Source organism: Ranitomeya variabilis, chromosome 3 (genome assembly GCF_051348905.1).
Source record: "Ranitomeya variabilis isolate aRanVar5 chromosome 3, aRanVar5.hap1, whole genome shotgun sequence".
Classification (NCBI taxonomy): domain Eukaryota; kingdom Metazoa; phylum Chordata; class Amphibia; order Anura; family Dendrobatidae; genus Ranitomeya; species Ranitomeya variabilis.
The window spans coordinates 709,937,215-709,960,347 of NC_135234.1; the positions used below are offsets into that span (position 1 = coordinate 709,937,215).

Below are 23,133 nucleotides of genomic sequence, written 5' to 3' on the forward strand. Positions count from 1 at the left end.
GAGTCTGAGGGCTCGCCAGCCTAGTCCTATCATTGTGCGCGTTCACGACAGCCGTGGATACAGCAGGGACAATGGAGTGCAATGTTTTGGCTGTGGATGGCTGTAGGGTGTAGAGGGGGGTGAGGGTGTCCGCCGGGGCTGCAGTGCCGGCAGCAGTCCGCCCGGTAACACGGCATAGCCCCGGAACGTAGAGCAGCCCCCGCTCCGTCGCTGGCTACATTGGGTTCTATGGGCTTGCATTGCAAACACTATAACTCAGCCTTACAGCTGCATCCCGCTCCAGCGTCTCACACACTGATGACATTTCGTATTTGCGCGCTGTTTTGCTCTGGGGTGACGTCGCCTAAATTCTGTCCAATCACCGTCGGCCGCTGGTCAGGACAATGGAGGCGAGCCGACCAATGAGATGGAGGGACGAGTTGGCGGCGGCCAATCAGCGTCCTCCTAAGCAGAGAGTAATGTTACAGATTGGGAAGAGTGTGAAGAGGCTGCGTATCGATCCCGCTTTCTCTCACAGCCATTGCAGTACATTGAGCTCCATAGACACAGCATTGGGTGAGTATACGCGGCTCTAAGCCTCACACAGTCACTGGCAATGTCTATGGAAGGTAAGTATGGTGCGCGAGAACGGATGTCAAAGCACCTCCACCCGTGGCCCGTATTAATCCGCCTAAAGACGACAAATAATCCCGGGCCGGGATTAACGTTAAAAACATCGGGGAGGGGAAAAAACGGTGAAATCGGGGGGAGAGAATCCTCCTTATATAGGGTGAGCGGAGGAGCGGGGAAACTGACGGGGAACCGAGGGGTAATGTCATTATTTAGTGCTGGAGGTGTGAGGTGAACTTTTAATAACGCCCGGCGGGTAAATCCGCTGCTGGTAACGGGAGGGCGACGCTCCGGGCACTGCCGCCCCCCGAGGACGGGGCTAATAAAGCCAGCCCGGGCATCGCCGGCCGTTACCAGAGCCGGGGCAGATGTAGGGCGTATTGGCAGAGGATGCCGAAATTACCTCAGGATGTGCGATAACATGGCTGCCTATGGGGAAAACAAGAGGACGGGGTGCGAGCCGGGGACGGGTGGCGGCTGTCACCCATGAGCCGCCGGGCTGAGGGGGTCGCAGTCGCCCCCGTCCGCCCCGGGCAGGTGCCCCCCTCCGCCGCCGCCGCTTCTATCTATGAGATGGCGGTTGCGAGCTGCACTCTCTAACATGGTGGTTCTAATAGCGTGAGGAGGCGCGTGCACGGCAACAATAGGGAGAAAGGGCGAGCGCGGCGTCATTCTGCTGGCGGGAGCGTGTGCGCGGCCCCGCCGCCTCCCAGCTCTTTATCTCTCTCACACACACACAGAGCCCCGCATAATGTCAGCGCCGAGACACCGCAACGGAGCTGCCGCGGAGTGACACCGGCCGGGAGAAGAGCCGCCGGCGGGCCCCTGTCACCCTGAAACACGCGGATGGACACATTTCAAGGGGACTTTCTTTCATGCGCAAGAGATTGGAAGGAAAAAAATAAATAAACGTCCTGCTGGACCGGTGTACTCCACTTTAGTGCTAAATCCACGACTGCACTATGTGAGAAAAGTGAAAATAGTTACTAGACGGTGCTGCGACATGAACATTGCAGGGTCACAGTTCATCACCATAACATATGAGCAAAAAAAATTGTCCCTGGTCTGGTGATACCCCAATAGTAAGTGATCTCTAGGACTGGGGTACATTTGCTGCACGGCGCGCTGAGAGCAGGGCACAGTAGTGGAGGTGGCAGAAATATAATCGCAGGATCCATTCCATGAGCTGCACGGGCCGAGAGCGATAGCCACACAGGCCAGGAAACCCCGAGAGCGATAGCCGCACGGACCGGGAGCCCCGAGAGCGATAGCCACACGGAGCGGGAGCCCCGAGAGCGATAGCCACACAGATCGGGAGCCCCGAGAGCGATAGCCGCACGGGCCGGGAGCCCCAAGAGCGATAGCCACACAGGCCAGGAAACCCCGAGAGCGATAGCCGCACGGACCGGGAGCCCCGAGAGCGATAGCCACACGGAGCGGGAGCCCCGAGAGCAATAGCCGCACAGACCGGGAGCCCTGAGAGCGATAGCCACACAGACCGGGAGCCCCGAGAGCGATAGCCACACAGGCCAGGAAACCCCGAGAGCAATAGCCGCACGGACCGGGAGCCCCGAGAGCGATAGCCGCACGGACCGGGAGCCCCGAGAGCGATAGCCGCACGGAGCGGGAGCCCCGAGAGCGATAGCCACACGGAGCGGGAGCCCCGAGAGCGATAGCCGCACGGACCGGGAGCCCCGAGAGCAATAGCCGCACAGACCGGGAGCCCTGAGAGCGATAGCCACACAGATCGGGAGCCCCGAGAGCGATAGCCGCATGGACCAGGAGCCCCGAGAGCGATAGCCACACAGATCGGGAGCACCGAGAGCGATAGCCGCATGGACCAGGAGCCCCGAGAGCGATAGCCACACAGGCCAGGAGCCCGAGAGCGATAGCCACACAGACCTGAGAGCCCCAAGAGCAATAGCCGCACAGACCGGGAGCCCCGAGAGCGATAGCCGCACAGACCGGGAGCCCCGAGAGCGATAGCCGCACGGACCGGGAGCCCCGAGAGCGATAGCCGCACGGACCGGGAGCCCCGAGAGCGATAGCCGCACGGACCGGGAGCCCCGAGAGCGATAGCCGCACGGACCGGGAGCCCCGAGAGCGATAGCCGCACGGACCGGGAGCCCCGAGAGCGATGGCCGCACGGGCTGAGAGAGATAGCCGCATGGACCGGGAGCCCCGAGAGCGATAGCTGCACGGACCGGGAGCCCAAAGAATTATAGCCGCATGGACCGGGTGCCCCACGAGTGATTAGCCCCACGGGCCGAGAGCGGTAGCTGAGCGGGTCGGGAGCCGCCTCCTACCTGACGGTGGCCTACCTCTTGTGACCAGCCGGCCTGGTGTACATGACATCACACAACGCCAGCTAATCAACAGAGAGCTGCAGATGCCATCAGCTAGGAGGCGGCTTTCAGGACTTCCGTTCCGTGGACGCAGATTACTGACAAGGACTGGACCCCATTTATCTATCCACACCCACTATATTAGATGGAGCCCCGCAGCCGAGGTGTGCCGTGCCCGGCTATGTCCCACAGCCCTCTAGACGGGTGTGGAGAAAATGCGTTCACTCAAGACTAGATCCTTCGTGGAGGTCCAGACCCCTGTTTTGGGATTGCTCCTCTTTTTATCCACCTCACTTTGGCATCAGTAGTGAGCAGGGCAATGACACAGCGTCTGTAGAGAACTGCCGGCTCATGAGTGCAAGCAGCGAGTACTGCGCATCTGTCCTTTCTAATCAATAAGACAGGTACACGACACCTTGGATCCAGACAAACTCTTACACTTGTATAAAATCTGGAGATGCACGTATGCCCCAAAAAATAGGACGACCCCCAACCCTGTATCCAATCCAAAGTGATAGAGACGGCAATTGCATTAACGGCATTAACATTCCTTTATTCTTTCATCAGCAATACAGGGGGATAAGCCAGGATTCCACCTAACGGCGTGGATCGCTCTTAAAAAAGACCTATCCACATACCGTAGCCTGGGCTGTGTGGTCAGTAAGCCAAATCTCCGACTCCTCAATTTCCCTGAGTCCCCAGCATGGGTCACTACTGAGCATGTGCATAAAGTGCAGCACAGATTCATCTCCACTAACAGCCGAGATCCTTAGATCAGAAACAGAACTGACATTTATAGGACATTTCAGAACTTTCCCAAATTCTTATGAAACATTTCCAGCACATCCTGCATTGTACTACTGCACCCAATGTATTATATATTTTCGGTCTCGGTCCATTCTACACTGACTCCACAGCCCTGACTGTAAATGCGTTGGCCATCTATACCTGTAGGTAGGTCTCGGTCCATTCTACACAGACTCCACAGCCCTGACTGTAAATGCTGTGGCCATCTATACCTGTAGGTAGATGATACCACCAGTCTCCTGAGCCAGGACATGGCAGCAGACGTCATGATAAATCCGATGCTGAAGGGAGTGGAGCCGGAATACCCCTTAACTATTGCGATCATTATGCCTTTCTGTTTGTGACACGACCACATTGACTTTCATTATAGTAGATACATACTGTAGATATATATTTTGTGAGTCCAAAGTCACACTCTCCATCCTTATGGCAATGGTGAGTCCAACAATGAAGGTGATGGTGTCCTGCAATTTCACTGTACAATAAGAATCACAAAATGATGTGACACTGGCAGTCGTGTGGACCTGCAACCAAAAACACTAGGTTTGGATTTTTAGCGATGGCCGCTTACTGCAAAGCCATCCCATTGATCATATAGGGTGGGCTACAAAGTGATTTGTCACATGCAATGTCGAGATCGCATTACAAGAATACAATAATCAATCTGGTCATGAAACAACGTCAGTCACATACAACTGTGACTCGCCTGCTAAATGTCTGCGGTGGGCTTTACAGTCTAATGGATGTTGCTTTTCTTGTATACAACTATCATATTCCGAAGAGTGAGGTATCGCGCTAAACCAGCTCTAGACAACTAAAGGTGTAGAACTTCAAAACAATAGTGAGCACAAACTACTATAGCTCCAACTTCTATTTCCAAAAATGCCAATAATAACAGCAATCCTGTATAAAGGTAGAGGTAAACACTTACTCTTTGCCTATGTCGTGGTCGATAATGCCGGTGGGTATATGTCGGCGGGTACTGTTGCTGGAGGCTCCAGATAACCAAAGGGCAAGGGCAGTGCGAGTAGTTAGGGTAATTGGAGAACGCGCAGAGCCAGAAGCGCCCCGGCCGGAGGCGATCCTGGATGCGCGGCTGAAAAAAATGGCCGACAGTGCTCTGCAGCGTGTGACGTCACGAAGCTACGGAGCCTTGCTAGAGCAAAAAGCTAACCAATGCGTTTCGAGGGACTCCGTCCCTCTTCGTCAGGGTACCATGCACCACTGGCCATAATGTAATGTCGTCATGCTGATCTACAAGCTGCTGGATGATAGCTTGCCAAAATATCAACATACCATTAAAATTTTACCAACTAATAAGACCATTAAAAAAAAGTTACAATTCTTGTCTGACCAGGTTTGCTTCCAAAGCGAGTGATCAGAGGGAGAATTATAACCATGTTTACCTTATTACTCTTCACACTCCCTTTTTAAAAATTCTTGTTAAAAAAATCACTTATTTGAAGAAAAAAAAATTCAATTTTTTTAAGCCTTTAGCAACATTTGTCAGGACCCCACTTATCTGATACCAAAGTAGAAGAAAACCCTTTAAATGAATATTAACCTATATGCGTTCCATTTGGGGTAGGTAAGAGTCAGACGTGGTCATGACATAGCCATTCACTGCTATGAGCTGAATAGACTTTGTACGAGAACCGTCAAAAACAAAAGGGCACTCTGATTCGTGCCCAACATCTGACTTGCGTATACATTAGATAGATGCCCATAGAAAATGCAGGATCTGCAGCTGAGCCTGCTGCATCCTTATTGGGTCCTGGCTGTGTAATACAGCTGGCACCTGTTTTTAATCACAACACTAATAGCTCCGATATCTACTGTTTTTTCACTTTAATCCTATAGTTAGTTGTTGACAGCTGGATTTTAGGGTTCTTACTGGTATGGAAGGAGGGATACACTCAACCATCAGCCGCTTCATAATCGCAGGGTGCTGACTAGTGATGAGCGAATATACTCGTTACTGGAGATTTCTCGAGCACGCTCGGGGGTCCTCCGAGTATTTTTTTTTGCTCGGAGATTTAGTTTTTCTTGCCGCAGCTAAATGATTTACATCTGATAGCCAGCATAAGTACATGTTGGCTAATAATAATTATAATAATTTTTATTTATATAGCGCCAACATATTCCGCAGCAATTTACAATTAAGCGGGGACATGTACAAACAATAAATTCGGTACGAGTTAAGACAATTTAAACAGTGACATTAGGAGTGAGGTCCCTGCTCGCAAGCTTACAATCTACAAGGAAATGGGGGGGACACAATAGGTGAAAAGTGCTTATTTCAGGTGTGGCAATTATAATAAATATGGATTTTCATATAAAGCTGCATGATCCGGTCATCAGCCCGTGTGTTTAAGTGCAATAGTCAAGTATCAAGTGCAGTTATCGTGTGCATGGAGGGTGTGGAGACAGATGAATAGTAGGGTGCAGATTCAGAGTAATGTTTGGAAGGAGGGAACAGGGCAAAGTTAGTTTACTGAGTAGTTGGTGTGGTAGGCTTGTTTGAAGAGATGGGTTTTCAAAGTGCGCTTGAATAGGTCGGGGCTAGGTATCAGTCTGATCGTCTGGGGAAGTGCATTCCAGAGAGCTGGCGCAGCACGAGAGAAGTCTTGGAGACGGAGGTGCGATGTTCGGCTTACAGGGGATGTTAGTCTTAGGTTATTTGTAGAACGGAGGGCACGTGTAGGGCGATAGACAGAGATGAGAGAGGAGATATAAGGCGGTGCAGAACTGTGGAGGGCTTTGTGGGTGAGAGAGATGAGTTTATACTGGACCCTATACTGGTATATCCTAGCAACCAGGCAACCCCCACATGTACTTATGCTGGCTAACAGATGTAAATCATTCAGCTGCGGCAAGAAAAACGAAATCTCCGGGCACTAAAAAATACTCTGAGGACCCCCGAGTGTGCACGAGAAATTTTGAGTAACGAGTATATTCGCTCATGACTAGTGCTGACCTTTTACCATAGCAGCTGGGGGTCTTCTGAATGCCACCATTAACTTGGGACGACTGTCAGGATGGGCATCTAAGGATAGTAATTTTGTCATATACCAGAATGCTAAATTCATAAGCAATTTTTTTTTTTTTTTTTTTTTAATACTATATATTTAAAAAAAATAAAAAATACAGTAGATAAGCAGGTGCACCTAAGGTATTTTGGTATGTAAAACTCAATCGTTGAGCTGCACAAGTTCCATAGGTGGGCTACCAACAGTGCGAAGAATTAGTAAAACATCCCAACACTACCCCTCTCCCAATCTGAAAGTAAAAAATAAGCATATTTGCCTTCAGGACAACTGGTGTTTTTAAAAGTATAACTAACCCATGTAATAAAGGAAAACAGTAATCTGAACGCTAGAATTTTAATTCTTCGGTCCCTTTGCCACCCTAAATAATGGTGATAAAAGTAACCCAAAATGGGCCCAATAAAAAAAAGTCATCATGGTGTCCAAAAATAATCAGACCTCCTCCAAATCAAGAGCAAAATGGTTATATGTTTAGGGATAAATAGTAATTATTCATGGGGTTCGTGCATATGACCTCATTTTCGGTAGAGCGCTGTCCATTAAATCAGACAGCACTCGGACCAATGTTATTCAATGCGGGAAGTGCAGATGAACATTTTTTATTTTTTTTTCTGACCAAATTTGTGTGTGAAAATCATCACATCATGCACCATCTGCCTCCAAAAATCTGATCATACGCGCACATCCAAGCAGGGCTGTGGAGTCGGTAAGCCAAACTTCCGACTCCTCAATTTCCATAACACCGACTCCACCAAAATGGTCCCCGACTCCACAGCCCTGCATCCAAGTCTGGAAAAAATAAAATCGGATTGAGAAGATGGAGAATTTTTTTTTTTCTTACTCTCCACATCTGAGAAAAACCGATCCCATTCCAGTGCCACACTGATCAGAGTGTGATTAGGATATCTTGACCTATTATCTTGAATGTGGATAGTATGGTCGTGTGATCTTAGCCATAGGGTCGCGTCAACAGGAAGGGAAACTCAACCAGCCATTGATGGCTCGCGCACATACACTGGAAAAACACTATGCGTAGCATGGGTCAGGCTGTGTCAGTGTGCATGTGTATACACGCTGGCTGATGGGAAGCAAACTCTGTAAATCAAAGCAGGGGAGGTCCCTAACATGCAAATTGAGGGGGTGTATGGCACCTATGCCTCCTTATTTGCATCCAAATTAAGTTATTTTCTCAGGTTTGTGACAGAATCACATACTAGAATGATTGTTTTGTTTTTTTTTCTGGTGATTGTCCTTCATGTCTTATTTAACATGCATTTTTGGGGTGAAAACTCCCTTTGAACATACTGACTTTTTTAAATTTTCCAGTATATTTAAAAAAAATAAATAAATCATAATATGATGTGTAAAATATCTCATGGCACAGTGTAAGCCAGAAAAATCTGTGTCTGTATCATTCATGTCAGAAAATACAACGGTATTCTTCAAGTATGTAAATCAAAGAGGCCACAACACTTTTCTGAGCCCTGTGGCGCCATCAGGCAGCTTGATCCATGGCGGTGCGGAGAGGAGTCAGACCCCCTCTAATCTTATATTGTCAGGATTGGCCATCAATATTGTGGTTCCGCAAAACTCCCTTATTATGAGTCCGTGAAAATTGGTAATTAGTACAGTTTCGGCTTCAGTACAGTGGAAAAAAGCAACTTGTGCAATATTCAGCATTTATGGTTGTTTTTTTCTATACTGTGGTGTTCAATGACAGGTGTTTTTTTTTTTTTTTTTTTAGTTTTTTTTTTTTTTTTGCCCCAAATTTGCATAATTCTTGAATTTTGTGTTAAGAAAAATAAAAAGGTGAAAACGTAACTTTAGAGCAATTAGTCGCACGTTCCACTCAAATCATGCAGAAAATTGATATGTTCACAAAATCACTAAAGGCAGAGACTGACGAATATTTGCACCAAAACTGAGTGATTTTTAATACCACAATTGATGAATCAGCTGAAAATGACAAACATTGAAAAAAAAAACCTCAAACAAAATACAAGCACCAAAAAACTAGACACCAATAGTTGAAATGCAATAATGAACCTGCCCTATGTGCTCGTGCGTGTAATGTGGCTGTGTGGTTGATAGATCTGTAGTGCAGACGCCATAACTGGTCGTGGTACCTCTAATTCTTCTCGAGCACATAATTGGTTGTGTTTTTTGTTGCTGTTTTTTCAGGAGCTCTAGGATAGAAGATGTCCAAAGAGCTGCCATATGGTGGCACAGGGAGCGCCTATGGCCTCTTATTGCTGTGCCATGTCAGTTTGAGGTCCCGCATGGCCTGGCAGATAGGCATTGATTGTTGGCAGTGCACCATGAGAAGACCCCTTACCTCCATCTTTTTTATTTATCTGTCGCCTTTATGTGGAGGCTGCTTTTACGATGCGGTCTATCACTGGTTGTAGCGACACAGTTGAGGCTTTTATTGTATATCGATTACTTTTTAATTTAAATTAACATAGTGTGTAGAAACACGTGCCCATAAAATAAGGGAGTAGATGGTGTAGAAAAACCCAACATAAGGCAATGGGTAAAGTTCCCCCCACACCTTTTTGTTGTTTAAAGTTGCAGGAAAGCCTCATTGATTCCATCCATTGTCTTGTAAAACTGACTCCTGATTTGCTCTAGTTCACTGCTCTTGTAGCAGAGGCCCTTCTCAAGGTCACTTTATTTCTATTCCTCAGTTGTTGTTTTTAAAAGATCTCTGTTTGCAGTCATTGAATGGGAACAATCTAGTTTCTACCCTGATCCTATCCAGCATTATGCCCCACCATGGTACAGATGTGTAACTAGAAGCTTAATACTCTCCTGAGGAGCAGATTTTTCCATAGATGTTCCTGTTATATGTAGGTGCTGATTAGTGATGAGAGACCGTGCTCGGATAACGTGTTATCCGCCTGTCTTCGGCGTGCTCGGATAATATGCTCTAATGCCGCAACACATGCACGGATTGCCTAACTAACAGGCCAACCCTGCATGTGTTTCAGCTGACAGCCGCGAGACATGCAGCTGCGAGGACTCGAACATAATATCTGAGCGCGCCAAAGATAGTCTGATAACAGCCGAGCAACACGTTGTCAGAGCACATAAGCTCATCACTATTGCTGTTGTATTAAGAATACATTTGCATATTTCATTTATATGTATAAATGAGACAGATGGTTTAATTCCAGAAATATTGATCTTATCAATGGGACATGCACTTGCGTATGGCTTCCATTCACAGTATACACTCAGTTCCCATCGGGTCTTAGGTGTAAATTGAAAATAAAATGCCTCCATAAACTTTACTTGCACTGCATCAACCATGAAGTATAACACGTACAGTGGGGAAAATAAGTATTTGATACACTGCTGATTTTGCAAGTTTTCCGAACTGCAAAGAATGGAGAGGTCATGTACTTTTTATCATAGTTAGGCTGCTTTCACACTAGCGTCGGTACGGGGCCGTCGTGCTGCGTCGGCCCGACGTACTGACGCATACTGCGCAAAAAATGCCCGACATGGGCAGCGGAAGCAGTCTTAGGACGCTTCCGCTGCCCCATTGCAAGGTCCGGGGAGGAGGGGGCGGAGTTTCGGCCGCGCACGCGCGGTCGAAAATGGCAGTCTCGACGCACAAAAAATTTAACTTTTTTTGTGGCGGCGGTGCGCCAAAACACGGCGCAACCGTCGCCGGATGGTTTCGACGTGTGGCACTGCATCGCTAATAAAAGTCTATGGAGAAAAAACGCATCCTGCGGACAACTTTGCAGGATGCATTTTTTATCCACAGCGACTCATTGCGACGTGCAGTGCACGACGCTAGTGTGAAAGTAGCCTTACACTTCAACTGTGAGAGACAGAATCTAAAAATAAAAAACAGAAAATCACAGTATGATTTTTAAATACCGGTAATTATTTATTTGATCACTGACCAACCAGCAATAATTCTGGCTCTCACAGAGCTGTTAGTTTTTCTTTAAGAAGTCCTCCTACTTTGCACACACTATCTATATTAATGAACTTAAACAGTTATGTATAAAAGTGTCCAGACACTCAATCATACTCCAACCTCTCCACTATGGCCAAGACCAAAGAGCTGTCTAAGGACATCAGGGACAAAATTGTAGACCGGCACAAGTCTGGGATGGGCTACAGTACAATAGGCAAGCAGCTTGGTGAGAAGGCAGTAACTGTTGGGGCAATTACAGTATATACTCGAGTATAAGCCGAGATTTTCAGCCCACTTTTTTGGGCTGAAAGTCCCCCTCTCAGCTTATACTTGAGTCATACCCAGGGGTCGGCAGGGGGAGCGGGGGCTGTCAAATTATACTCACCTGCTCCTGGTGCGGTCCCTGGTTCCCCGGAGCCCCAGCTTGTTCCTGTAGTGAGCGGTCACATGGTACCGCTCATTACAGTAATGAATATGCGGTTCCACCTCCCATAGGGGTAGAGCCGCATATTCATTACTGTAATGAGCGGTAACGGTGACCGCTCAGTACAGGAAGAAGCCGCGGCACCGAGGAAGCAGGAACTGCACCAGGAGCAGGTGAGTATAATGGGGAGGGGAGCGCTGCGCGATATTCACCTGCTCCTCGTTCCGGCGCCGCTCCGTCTTCAGCGTCTTCTGCAGTGACGCTCAGGTCAGAGGGCGAGGTGACGTGGTTAGTGCGCGCCCTCTGCCTGAACGTCAGTGCAGAAGACGCTGAAGATGGAGAGGCGCCCGAAACTAAGTCAGGGGAATATTGAAAGTGCCGGGGGCCTGAGTGACTGAGAGGTGAGTATGTGATTTTTTTTTTTTTTTTTTATCGCAGCAACAGCAAATGGGGCAAGTGTCTGTATGGAGCATCTTATGGGGCAATAACGTTTGTGCAGCACTATATGGGGCAAGTGTCTGTATGGGGCATCTATGGGGCCATAACGTTTGTGCAGCACTATATGGGGCAAGTGTCTGTATGGGGCCATAACGTTTGTGCAGCACTATATGGGGCAAGTGTCTGTATGGGGCCATAACGTTTGTGCAGCACTATATGGGGCAAGTGTCTGCATGGAGCATCTTATGGGGCCATAATAAAGGTTTGTGCAGCACTATGGGGCAAATATCCTTATGGAGCATCTTATGGGGCCATAATCAACATTTGTGCAGCATTATATTGGGCAAATGTGTCTATGGAGAATCTTATGGGGCCATTATTAACCTTTATGCAAGATTATATGGGGCATATTTTAATATGGAGCATCTTATGGGGCCATCATAAACTTTATGGAGCATTATATGGGGCTCCTGATTTAATATGGATATTCAAAAACCCTTAACCTACTGATGTCTCAATTAATTTTACTTTTATTGGTATCTATTTTTACTTTTGACATTTACCGGTAGCTGCTGCATTTTCCACCCTAGGCTTATACTCGAGTCATTCAGTTTTCCCAGTTTTTTGTGGCAAAATTAGGGGGGTCAGCTTATACAGTACTCGGGTCGGCTTATACTTGAGTATATACGGTATTAGAAAATGGAGGAAACACAAGATGACTGTCAATCTTCCTTGGTTTGGGGCTCCAGGCAAGATATCTCTTCGTGAGGTAAGGATGATTCAGAGAAAGGTCAGTAATCAGCCCAGAACTACATGGGAGGACCTGGTCCATAACCTGAAGAGAGCTGGGACCGCAGTCTCAAACATTACTGTTAGTAACACACTACTCTTTGATGGAATAAAATCCTGCAGTGCACGCAAGGTCCCCCTGCTCACACCAGCACATGTCCAGGCCTGTTTGAAGTCACCAATGACCTTCTGGATTTTCCAGAGTAGGCATTGGAGAAGGTTATGTAGTCAAGTGAGACTAAAATAGAACTTTTTGGTATCAACTCCACTCGCTGTATTTGAAGGAAGAAGGATCGATACAACTCCAAGAATACCATTCCAAACATGAAGCATGGTGGGGGAAACCTACTTTTGGGGGGTGTTTTTCTGTAAAGGGAGCATGACGACTGCACTGTATTGAAGGGAGGATGGATGGTGTCATGTGTTGCAAGATTTTGGCCCCAATCTCCTTCCCTCAGTAAGAGCATTGAAGATGGGTCGTTGCTGTGTCTTCCAGCATGACAACGACTCGAAACACACAGCCAGGGAAAGTAAAGAGTGGCTCCGTAAGAAGCATTTCAAGGTCCTGGAATGGCCTAGCCAGTCTCCAGACCTGAACCCAATAGAAAATCTTTGGAGGGAGCTGAAATGCAATGTTGCCCATCGACAGCACCGAAACCTAGAAGATCTGTAAGGAGGAGTGGGCCAAAATCCCTGCTGCAGTGTGCAAACTTGGTCAAGATCTACAGGAAACGTCTGACCTCTGTAAGGCTACTTTCACACTAGCGTCGTGCACTGCACGTCGCTATGCGTCGTTTTGGACAAAAAACATCCTGCTAAAGTGCTTGCAGGATGCGTTTTTTGTCCATAGACTTTTATTTACGACGCATTGCCACACGTCGCAACCGCCGTGCGTCGGACCGTCGGCACAAAAAACCGTTGCATGTAACTTTTTTGTGCGTCGATAGCGTCTTTTCCGACCGCGCATGCGCAGCCGGAACTCTGCCCCCGCCTCCCTGCACCTCACAATGGGGCAGCGGATGCGTTGAAAAACAGCATCCGCTGCCCCCGTTGTGTGGCTCTTCCACAGCTAGCGTCGGTGCGCCGCAACATCGCATAGCGACGTGCAGCGCACGACGCTAGTGTGAAAGTAGCCTAATTGGAAACAAAGGTTTCTGTACCAAATATTAAGTTCTGTTTTTCTATTGTATCAAATACTTATTTTATGCAATAAAATGCAAATTAATGATGTAAAAATCCTACAATGTGATTTACTGGATTTTATTTTTAGATTCTCACAGTTGGTGTGCCTACGATAAAAATGACAGACCTCTCCATTCTTTGTAGGTGGGAAAACTTGCTAAATCGGCAGTGTATCACCCACTGTAGTAGAAGCTAGAAATGAGAAATAGCGGGCAGTTCACCAATCACACGTTAAAGTGGTTTCTGAAAATAGTTGTTTTCTTATAGGCTTGCAGACATATGAACAAAAGCTGATAATCCCAGCCTCCCCATGTCCAGTGCTGCCGCTATACCACTACCTGGTTTTTGTGAACAAGCTGTAGGCAGACCACTGCAGACAATCTCTGTGCTCCATTTTTATGGGAATGTAAATTTTGGTTTTTTTTTAAAAAAAGTCACATTTGTAAAATAAGCCATCCAGGGCCTGATTGATCTGACTGAGGTGACAGCTTTTTAAAACATGAGTACTCTGAAATGCTGTCTTGGGAGTAAAACCTGTCACCTCTTGTGTCTTAATTCATGCTGCCGAGTCTTGTAGAGTCCGATGTCAGCTCCCTCTTAATTAACGCTGCCGAGTCTCGTAGAGTCCGATGTCAGCTCCCTCTTAATTCATGCTGCCGTGTCTCGTAGAGTCCGATGTCAAGTTCCCTTTACCATAAAAACATAATTGAAATAATGGGTTGTTTTCTGACTGCTCATTCCTATTCAGAACACATCTCGTTTTAACCTTAGGCTACGTTCACATTTGCGTTGTGCGCCGCAGCGTCGGCGCCGCAGCGCACAACGCAAACAAAAACGCGGCAAAACGCACGCTAAAACGCTGCGTTTTGCGCCGCATGCGTCCTTTTTGGCCGAAAGTTGGACGCAAAAAAAATGCAACTTGAAGCGTTTCTTGCGTCCAACGCTTGCGGCCATGCGGCGCAAAACGCAGCACAACGCATGTCCATGCGCCCCCATGTTAAATATAGGGACGCATGCGCCGACGCTGCGGCGCTGACCGCAAATGTGAACGTAGCCTTAGACGGGTATTGGCTTCTCACAACGTGGTGGCCCCTCATTAGATATCTGACCTTGACTGCCACCAGTCCTGAGGCTGGAGGGACGGCAGCGCCAGTGTAATAATCTGGAGTGTTAATGTACTGATTGCAGCAGTGTGACACGTGTCCATTCACTATTACTAGACGAGCTCAGTAATGAGGACTCCGCACACGTCATGTTCGAAGCCAAGGTGGAGATCAGGATATGTAGGTGTGCCCATGGGCCAGGAGTTAGTCCGGACCTTGGCACATACATACAGTAGCCAGCCATTTTAGATCGGCACAACAAATATTCTAACCCAGTTTGCAAAATGCGGCCGCTCCAGTATAAAGATAATGACCCGCCGAGCTGCATTATCGGCGTACTGGGACAAAGCCATAGTGAGCCCACAGGTCACAATGACGCCTGCTAGATCTGTAGCTTGCACAAAGCCTGAAACGGCTTGTAAGGACTATGGATGTCAATCGACTGATGGGGGTGTTGTGGACAGGCGTAGGACCCCTGATGGCCTGTCATAAGCAAACCACAGTATCAATATAATCAGCAGCGCAACCAAAAGATATCTTGGTCATGCAGAGAAGGTTCAGTAGGCCTTTTTTTTTTTTATTCTAGATCTCAACTGGGGTGGAAACAAACATTGCCTTGTGAATTAAGGACACAAGGTGGTGGAGCTATATTCGGGACAGGTCATCAATATCAAGGCCTCAGCTAGCCGGTAACATAAGACCGGTTTTGTATGGAGCATGTATGTATGTATAGGCCTTCCATAGAAGTACGTGCTGTTCCTCTCTATGTTCACCAATCTCACCTGGAGATTCCCAGGAAGAAATTGAACAGAAAAATGTTCCCTCTGCCTCTGTATGTACATAGGTATAGTACAGGAGAGTCTTCATATTACAGCGCCTCGATGTCCGTGTAAAGATGAGGAGCCCTGTGCTCTGCTTTATGGGCTCTGCGTCCTATATCACATCTGTGACTGAGGGCAAAGAGAAAACCTCTCCCAAACACAAAATAAAACGGGCCGTAATCACCGTGTGCATAAATTCTTATATAGCAGAACTAATCTGACGGAGCGTGAATGGTGGCTTATAAGTCTCAACATTTCTTTTCTTACAGAATTTTATTAAAAATGGGGAAAGGTGATCCCAAGAAGCCCAGAGGCAAAATGTCCTCCTATGCTTACTTTGTGCAGACGTGCAGAGAAGAGCACAAGAAAAAGCATCCTGATGCATCTGTGAACTTTGCAGAATTCTCCAAGAAGTGCTCCGAACGGTGGAAGGTAAAATATTCATCATTCATGTTGGGAATCAGGCGAACATTTATCCTCAAGCTCCACTCTAAGCACAAGTGTATGCTCCGGGAATGAAAATAAACGTGCGATCTGCATCCTAATACATAGAGCGAGTACACCGCCTGTGATGCCTAATACATAGGGCGAGTACACCGCCTGCAATACATAATGCTAGTACACCACCCACGATGCCTAATACATAGTGCGAGTACATCGCCTGCGATGCCTAGTACATAGTGCGAGTACACCGCCTGCGATGCCTAATACATAGAGCGAGTACACCGCCTGCAATACATAATACATAGTGCGAGTACACCGCCTGCAATGCTTAATACATAGAGCGAGTACACTGCGATGCCTACTACATAGGGCGTGTACACCGCCTGCGATGCCTAATACATAGGGCGAGTACACTGCCTGCAATACCTAATACATAGAGCGAGTACACTGCCTGCAATACATAATACATAGTGCGAGTACACCGCCTGCAATACGTAATACATAGAGCGAGTACACCGCCTGCAATACGTAATACATAGAGCGAGTACACCGCCTGCGATGCCTAATACATAGGGCGAGTACACCGCCTGCGATGCCTAATACATAGAGCAAGTACACCGCCCGTGATGCCACGTGTCCTGTGTGAACGTGGCAGAAAGTTGTCGCTCTTTGTACATTGAATTTTCTTTCCCCTAGACTATGTCTGCTAAAGAGAAGGGAAAGTTTGAAGACATGGCGAAAGCAGACAAGGTTCGTTATGAAAGTGAAATGAAATCTTACATGCCACCCAAAGGAGAATCAAAAAAGAAGTTTAAGGACCCAAATGCACCAAAGAGACCACCGTGAGTTAACCCCTTATGACACAGACAATGTTTCAAATAACCATAATTTATTTTACCATCAACATAGACATGAGGGTTTTTAGGGGTTTTTTTTTTGTAGTTTTTAATGACATCATTCATTTTGCCATACAGAGTAAGCGGAAATGGCAAAAAAGAAAAAAAAATCCAGTTCCAATTACTGTTTTTTGAAATGTTTTTATGGCATTAATTATGCAGTAAAAATGATATGCCCACATGACTCTCCAGGTCAGGACAATTACAGGAGTATCCCACCGCCACCCCCAAATGATTTGTTTGTGCCCCTACTTTCTAAGACCCACAACTTTTTTTTTTAATATTTATTGCATTTCTTTGTGGAAGATGTAGTGACAAAAAACGGGATTTATTTTTTATTTAACGTACAGATTAAACCTTATAATATTTTGATAAATCTGACTTCTATGGCAGCTGCAATAAGAAGGAGTTAATGGTTTTGGGGTTAAAACATCCCCCATAGTGAATGCATTATTATGGTTGTTTCTTATATTTTATTTTTCCGCACAGCTCTGCTTTCTTCTTGTTCTGCTCTGACTTCCGTCCTAAAATCAAAGGCGAGCAGCCAGGTCTGACCATTGGAGACGTTGCGAAGAAGCTCGGAGAGATGTGGAATAACACTGCATCAGAGGACAAGGTGCCTTACGAGAAGAAAGCATCCAAACTGAAGGAGAAGTATAAGAAGGTAACCTGTAATTTAAATAGATGTCATATGACTTCATTGCTTGTATTGATCTCCCCAAACTTTAACATTTAGGCGGGGGGTGGGGGGGGGGGGCATGGTACTTAGGACACCACCATTAACTCCTTGGTGGAAAATATCAAGATGCTTTGCAACAGTTGCACTTTATTTTCTGACTGTCTTGTGATCATTGCTTATTTGTCTTAACAGAGGTTTCTAACTAAAAGTTTAGCCAAAAAAGAGGAGAGGCTGCGATCACAGCTGAAATATTGTAGTCTGTGGTGGGGTACTGGTCACCATCAGAACTACGGAACCCCCAAATTAAAAAAGGTGTAACCTAATTTAAGTTAATGGGACCTGTCAAAATTTGTTACGATGTATCTGTCACGACTAAGTTCAGGAAAAAAAGCCGAAGAATACGCAATTGTCTGTGGTGCTATAAAACGGCAGGTCTCGTCTCCTCCTGCCTCCACGTGCCGTTGGTACCAGAGGAAGTGACTAAAGCCGACCCTCTACACCTGGTGTACGATGGTCGTATACGAAATTGTTGTATGGATCTATGCTATATACTTCACAGCAGCCTGTATAGCATTGCTCGCCATGGCTTCATGCAGAAGGTGGCAGTGTGTAACCAAGAAACCAAGAGCATACAGTAGTATTATACACATGTTTATACGTACCAGAAGAGGGAGACGCCTATAACCCGATTCTATAACTTTTTTTTTTTTTATTGAAACATTTTGCTTTTTGAAGCTTCTGTGTTAAGCAGGCGTCTCCACTTGTGTGCCGGCCTATACGAACCTGTTTGTCATTCCCCCTTTATAAACGGCTTACATTCATCCTTTCCCAAAAGACTGATCACAATTTTCTTGCGTGTGAAATGTTATCACACTGGTGAGTCTAGAGGTGTGTAGTCTGCAGAGACTCAACATTGTAGGAAGGAAGGAAAGTTTTCTGTAAACTTACCTTACCGGTTTTTATTTAGGCGAACGTGTTTATTCCCATCAGCGCTTGGTTCGTGCGTCAGGTTTCACCATCAGCGATTTTCATGTATAGATAAATAAATCATTAAACTTGTATCTTTATAGACTGCACACTGATGCAATCCATAATTTTCATGGACCCGTAGAGTTTGGGGGCTCTTTTCATCCGTGATGCTAGTAAGAAATGAACATGCAAGGATACACCATTCACACACAAAAAATAAAAAACACGTGAGCTGTAGATTATAATGTGTACGCGTTTTTATCTGTAAAAAAAACACGGCTAGAATACACATGAAAAAAAGTGTCTGAGGCCTAAAGTTGTTGGTTTCTTTACTTTTTCTTGTCTAAATATAATGGCATTTACACTTGCATTTTGGGTATTTGAGATGTGAAAATTTTACTTTTTTTTTTTTTTTTTTCCTTTGTAGGATATGGCACAATATCGTTCCAAAGGCAAACTAGATACAGGAAAAAAGGCCCCTGCTAAGCCCGAAAAGAGCAAGAGAGCTGAGGATGAGGATGACGACGATGAAGACGAAGAAGAGGAGGAGGAAGATGAAGAAGAGGAGGAGGAGGAAGATGATGATGAATGAGCATCTCCATGAGCCTTTTTTTTTCCCTATTTTTTTTTTTTGTCTATATAGCATTTAACCCCCTGTACACAGCTCACTCATTTTTAAAGACGAAAACAAATCAAATATATGAATGTGTACGATTTGTTTTTAAACCTGTACAGTGTCTTTATTTCTTTTTATTATTTTTCTTGTATAGGTAGCACACTACCAGCTGTGTCTTTAGACTCCCTTTCAGGTTTTTCTTTTTTTTTTTTTTTTTTAAAATATTTTTATTATCCCTCTCGTGGTTTTCAATGGCCACTTGACCTTGCCTGGTACAGGATGGGGGTTGTAAATTGGCATGGAAATTTAAGCAGGTTCATGTTGTGCACAGCACAGACTAGTTATATGGGGATGTAGATCATTTCATTTTCAGTTGTCTTAGCATCATAATTGTTGTTCTGTTTAACTGAATACCACTCTGTAATTGCGAAAAAAAAAAAAAAGTTGAAAATGTTTTGTTGACATTCTGATTGCTTCTAATTAAAAAAACAATTTTTTTTTTATTACCGCTGGCGTTTTTAATTTTATTTACTTTCAGCATTTTATATTTGATGGAAGAAAAAAACAATATGAATTGTTACTGAAAACCAGGAGGATTGTTAACCCCTTTTTGACATGTGCCGTAATAGTATGCATATGTCGGATTCTCCCTGTTTGGTGTGGGCTCCAGCGCTGAGCCCGCACCTTTCTGGGCACATGACAACTGATTTATACAGCTGACGTGTGCCTGCAACAGCCATGGGTGGAATCGCGATCCACCCGCGACTGTTAACTAGTTAAATTCCACTGTCAACCTCTCACAGCGGCATTTAACTCGCGCTTACAGGAAGCACGTCACTAATCGCGCCCATCGGTGATCTCGTCACATGTTCGCTGGTAACCAATGGGTCGGCATGTCAAGCAGAAATCTGCAGCAGACCTCTGTGGTTGTCATTGCTATGAGTGCAGCCCCTCGGTCGGTGCTCCTAGCAAGTGGGCATTTATGCTACACACAGGCGATCGATCGGCTCTGCTACATACAGGCAATGATCAGAACAACTGCAGCTTGTAGTCTCCCATGGAGATGATTGAAGCATGCAAAAAGTAAAAAAAATGTTTAAAAAAAAAATCTGAAAAGTTCAAATCACCCCACCTTTTGCTCCATTAAAAATAAAGCAATTAAAAAAAGTCAAATATACACAAATTTGATATCTCCGCGTTCAGAATTGCCCGATCAATATTAAAAAAAAAAATAACCCGATCGCTAAACGGCGTAACGAGAAAAAAAAATTCAATACCCTAGAATTACTTTGGTTTCCGCTACATTGCAATAAAATGTGACAACGGGCGATCAAAACATTGTAGCTACATCAATTAAAAACATCATCTCGGCGAGCAAAAAATAAGCTTTTGCTCAGCCCCAGATCCCGAAAAATGGAGACACTACACGTCTCGGAAAATAGCACCTTCCAAATTTTGGAATTGGGATCATTCTGATCTGTATTCAGAAGACCAGTACAGGTCAGACCACATTGCTGGTGTTATCTGTGTGCCCTCCAATGCTGCAGAAATTAAGCTGCCTGTACTGGCAACATCAGGAGCACAGGGACTGGTCAGATCCACGGATCCATCCAGCTTTTGAGCCGACTTTGCAAGCAAGGCTGTGCAGTCAGCCAAACCACTGACTTTGACTCCTCAGTTTCCCCAACTTCCCAGCACGGGTCACTACGGAGCATGTGCATAAAGTGCAGCACAGATTCATCTCCACTAACAGCCGAGATCCTTAGATCAGGACAGAACAGACATTTATAGGACATTTCATAACTTACCCAAATTCCTAAATATTTACAGCACATATAGCACTGAACCCAATTTATTATTCATCCTCGGAGTCGCTCCGTTCTATTACGATGCCATCAAAATGGACACAGACTTCACAGCCCTGCGCAACGCTCTCACACACAACAGGAACTTGGGCAACGAGCAGTAAACTAAAAAAAAGTTGAGACAACAGTTTCAAAGGGAGTCTTCTAGACGCTATATAGCTATATATATATATATATATATATATATATATATATATATATATATATATATATATATATAATTTCTGCTTTTGGTGAAAAGTGTTTTTTTTTTTTTTTTTTTTTTTTTTTTTTACAGTCTTTTTTGCCATGATGGGCTATTTAAAACCTGAACACTTTTTGAACCTGATCTGCTATGGTGTGCTGCCTCTGACTTTTTGGATTTCTAGTTTAAGGTTTCGTACAAGCATGAGGGGCTTTGCACCCTGACTTTTTTTTTTTTTACAGTGTTTTAAGATATTTACAAGTTTTGAAGTATGCTTAAACATTTGTATATCATTAAAAGAGTATAAATAAGTACTGTGCAGAAAAGTGGACAAGGAAAACAAAATAGTGGTGAGCGGTGGCTAGGATCCTGGCTGTTGTACTCTGTCTGACATAAAAAAAAAACACGAAAGTTTCTTAATAACTATGATTATCGCTATCTCCGGCGTCGTGTTGAAAATTGAGTCGATTTTTGCCACAATTGGAGGCCTGTCAAAATTACAAAAATGAAGATTTTTGACTTGATTCTGGTACAGGAGATGGGCACTTACAGGCCGGAATCACGCTTGCCAGTGCAATGCGAGAAACTCGTATGAATAGCCGGCACTCGGGAGCGGAGTGTGCGGCTGCATGTATTTCCATGCAGCTGAATGCTCTGTTCCCGAGAGCCGACGGCAGTGCTGGGTATTGATGTGAGAGACTCACATTGCACTCGCAAATTTGATCCCGGCCATATACTGAAAGTGTGCACAAATCCAACTCAATTGACCAATTGGTTCTGGAGATATCGTGGCCACTAAATTGAAAAGTGAGTTTGAGAAAAACGCATAAGAAAAGTTTTTCGTCCTGATAACACAGACATGTTTACTTACGATCAATCAGCTCTTCCAGGACCATAGAGTGAGTTGAGTGACCGTTCCTCATGCTCATAACATTCCTGCAGAGCTGCGCTCTTTTCTGTGGTGAGATCTGTCGTATTGAACAGTCAAACGCCACTCCTTTAAAGATAATTATTGCCAAAAACGTAGCTATGCTCACAATCTTTGCACCTAAATGAAGAAGTTTCAGAGCGAAATTCTAAATGAGTAAGTTGAGCTATTTGTCGTTATTTTGCGTTTCTTCTCTCTAATACAATACTCCAGAAAATCCTATTGGATCTCTAATCGGTGTGAGGCTAGTACGAGTATTGTTGTTCTTAAATGCTGCCCAAAAAAATGACCATCTGTTGGGCAAGTTAATCCAAAAGCTAAGAAAGCATACACAAGGCCGACAGAATGCTGCATAGTGCGCCGTGTGGTCCGAGTGTGCGTCTGAGATCGCTCCCTATAAGGCGCTTTAATGTTTTCTAACATTGCAAATTGGGGTAAATTGTCTTGTGGATATGTGATCTACACTAAATGGATAAAAACATTTCTTCCATATCTACTAGACTAGAAGATTCCTTAAAATGAAGTCCTCTTAAATTTAAAGGGGGTTATCTGGCACCATCCAGAGCCACTCGCTTCCACGTCGGAACTGAATGTTGCTGACATGGAGAGCCAACACCCCTGCTGAGGGTATATGCACCATCATGTGTGGGGTTGGAATGTCATCAGCAGCTCTCACTTCCAACTCCGCAATGCATTGCCACTAGTGATGAGCGAATATACTTGTTACTCGAGATTTCCTGAGCACGCTCGGGTGTCCTCCCGAGTATTTTTTTAGTGCTCGGAGATTTAGTTTTTGTAAATCATTCAGCTGTGGCAACATCTGTTAGCCAGCATAAGTACATGTGGGGATTCCCTAGCAACCAGGCAACCCCCACATGTACTTATGCTGGCTAATAGCTGTAAATCATTCAGCTGCGGCAAGAAAAACTAAAACTCCGAGCACTAAAAAATACTCGGAAGACCCCCGAGCATGCTCGAGAAATCTCGAGTAACAAGTATATTCGCTCATCACTAATTGCCACTCATTTCTGCAATTATCCCATTTTAATCAAT

The 23,133-nt window shown here is 45.4% G+C and overlaps 1 protein-coding gene across 1 annotated transcript; it reads left to right on the top strand.

Moving 5' to 3' along the window:
• The first annotated feature begins 419 nt into the window (after positions 1 to 419).
• On the top strand, positions 420 to 19,609 carry HMGB1 (high mobility group box 1). The gene is made up of 5 exons (XM_077298270.1): positions 420 to 555; positions 15,769 to 15,931; positions 16,640 to 16,785; positions 17,329 to 17,503; positions 18,915 to 19,609. The coding sequence occupies exons 2-5, from the start codon at positions 15,782 to 15,784 to the stop codon at positions 19,077 to 19,079; spliced, it is 636 nt and encodes a 211-aa protein (XP_077154385.1). The 5' UTR covers positions 420 to 555; positions 15,769 to 15,781; the 3' UTR covers positions 19,080 to 19,609.
• Positions 19,610 to 23,133: the final 3,524 nt, after the last annotated feature.

Excerpts from the sequence above, each read along its gene's own strand:
- HMGB1 (XM_077298270.1), top strand. The coding sequence starts at position 15,782 with ATGGGGAAAGGTGATCCCAAGAAGCCCAGAGGCAAAATGTCCTCCTAT. Across the intron at positions 15,932-16,639 it reads AGTGCTCCGAACGGTGGAAG|ACTATGTCTGCTAAAGAGAA; the intron begins GTAAAATATTCA and ends TCTTTCCCCTAG. Across the intron at positions 16,786-17,328 it reads AATGCACCAAAGAGACCACC|CTCTGCTTTCTTCTTGTTCT; the intron begins GTGAGTTAACCC and ends TTTTCCGCACAG.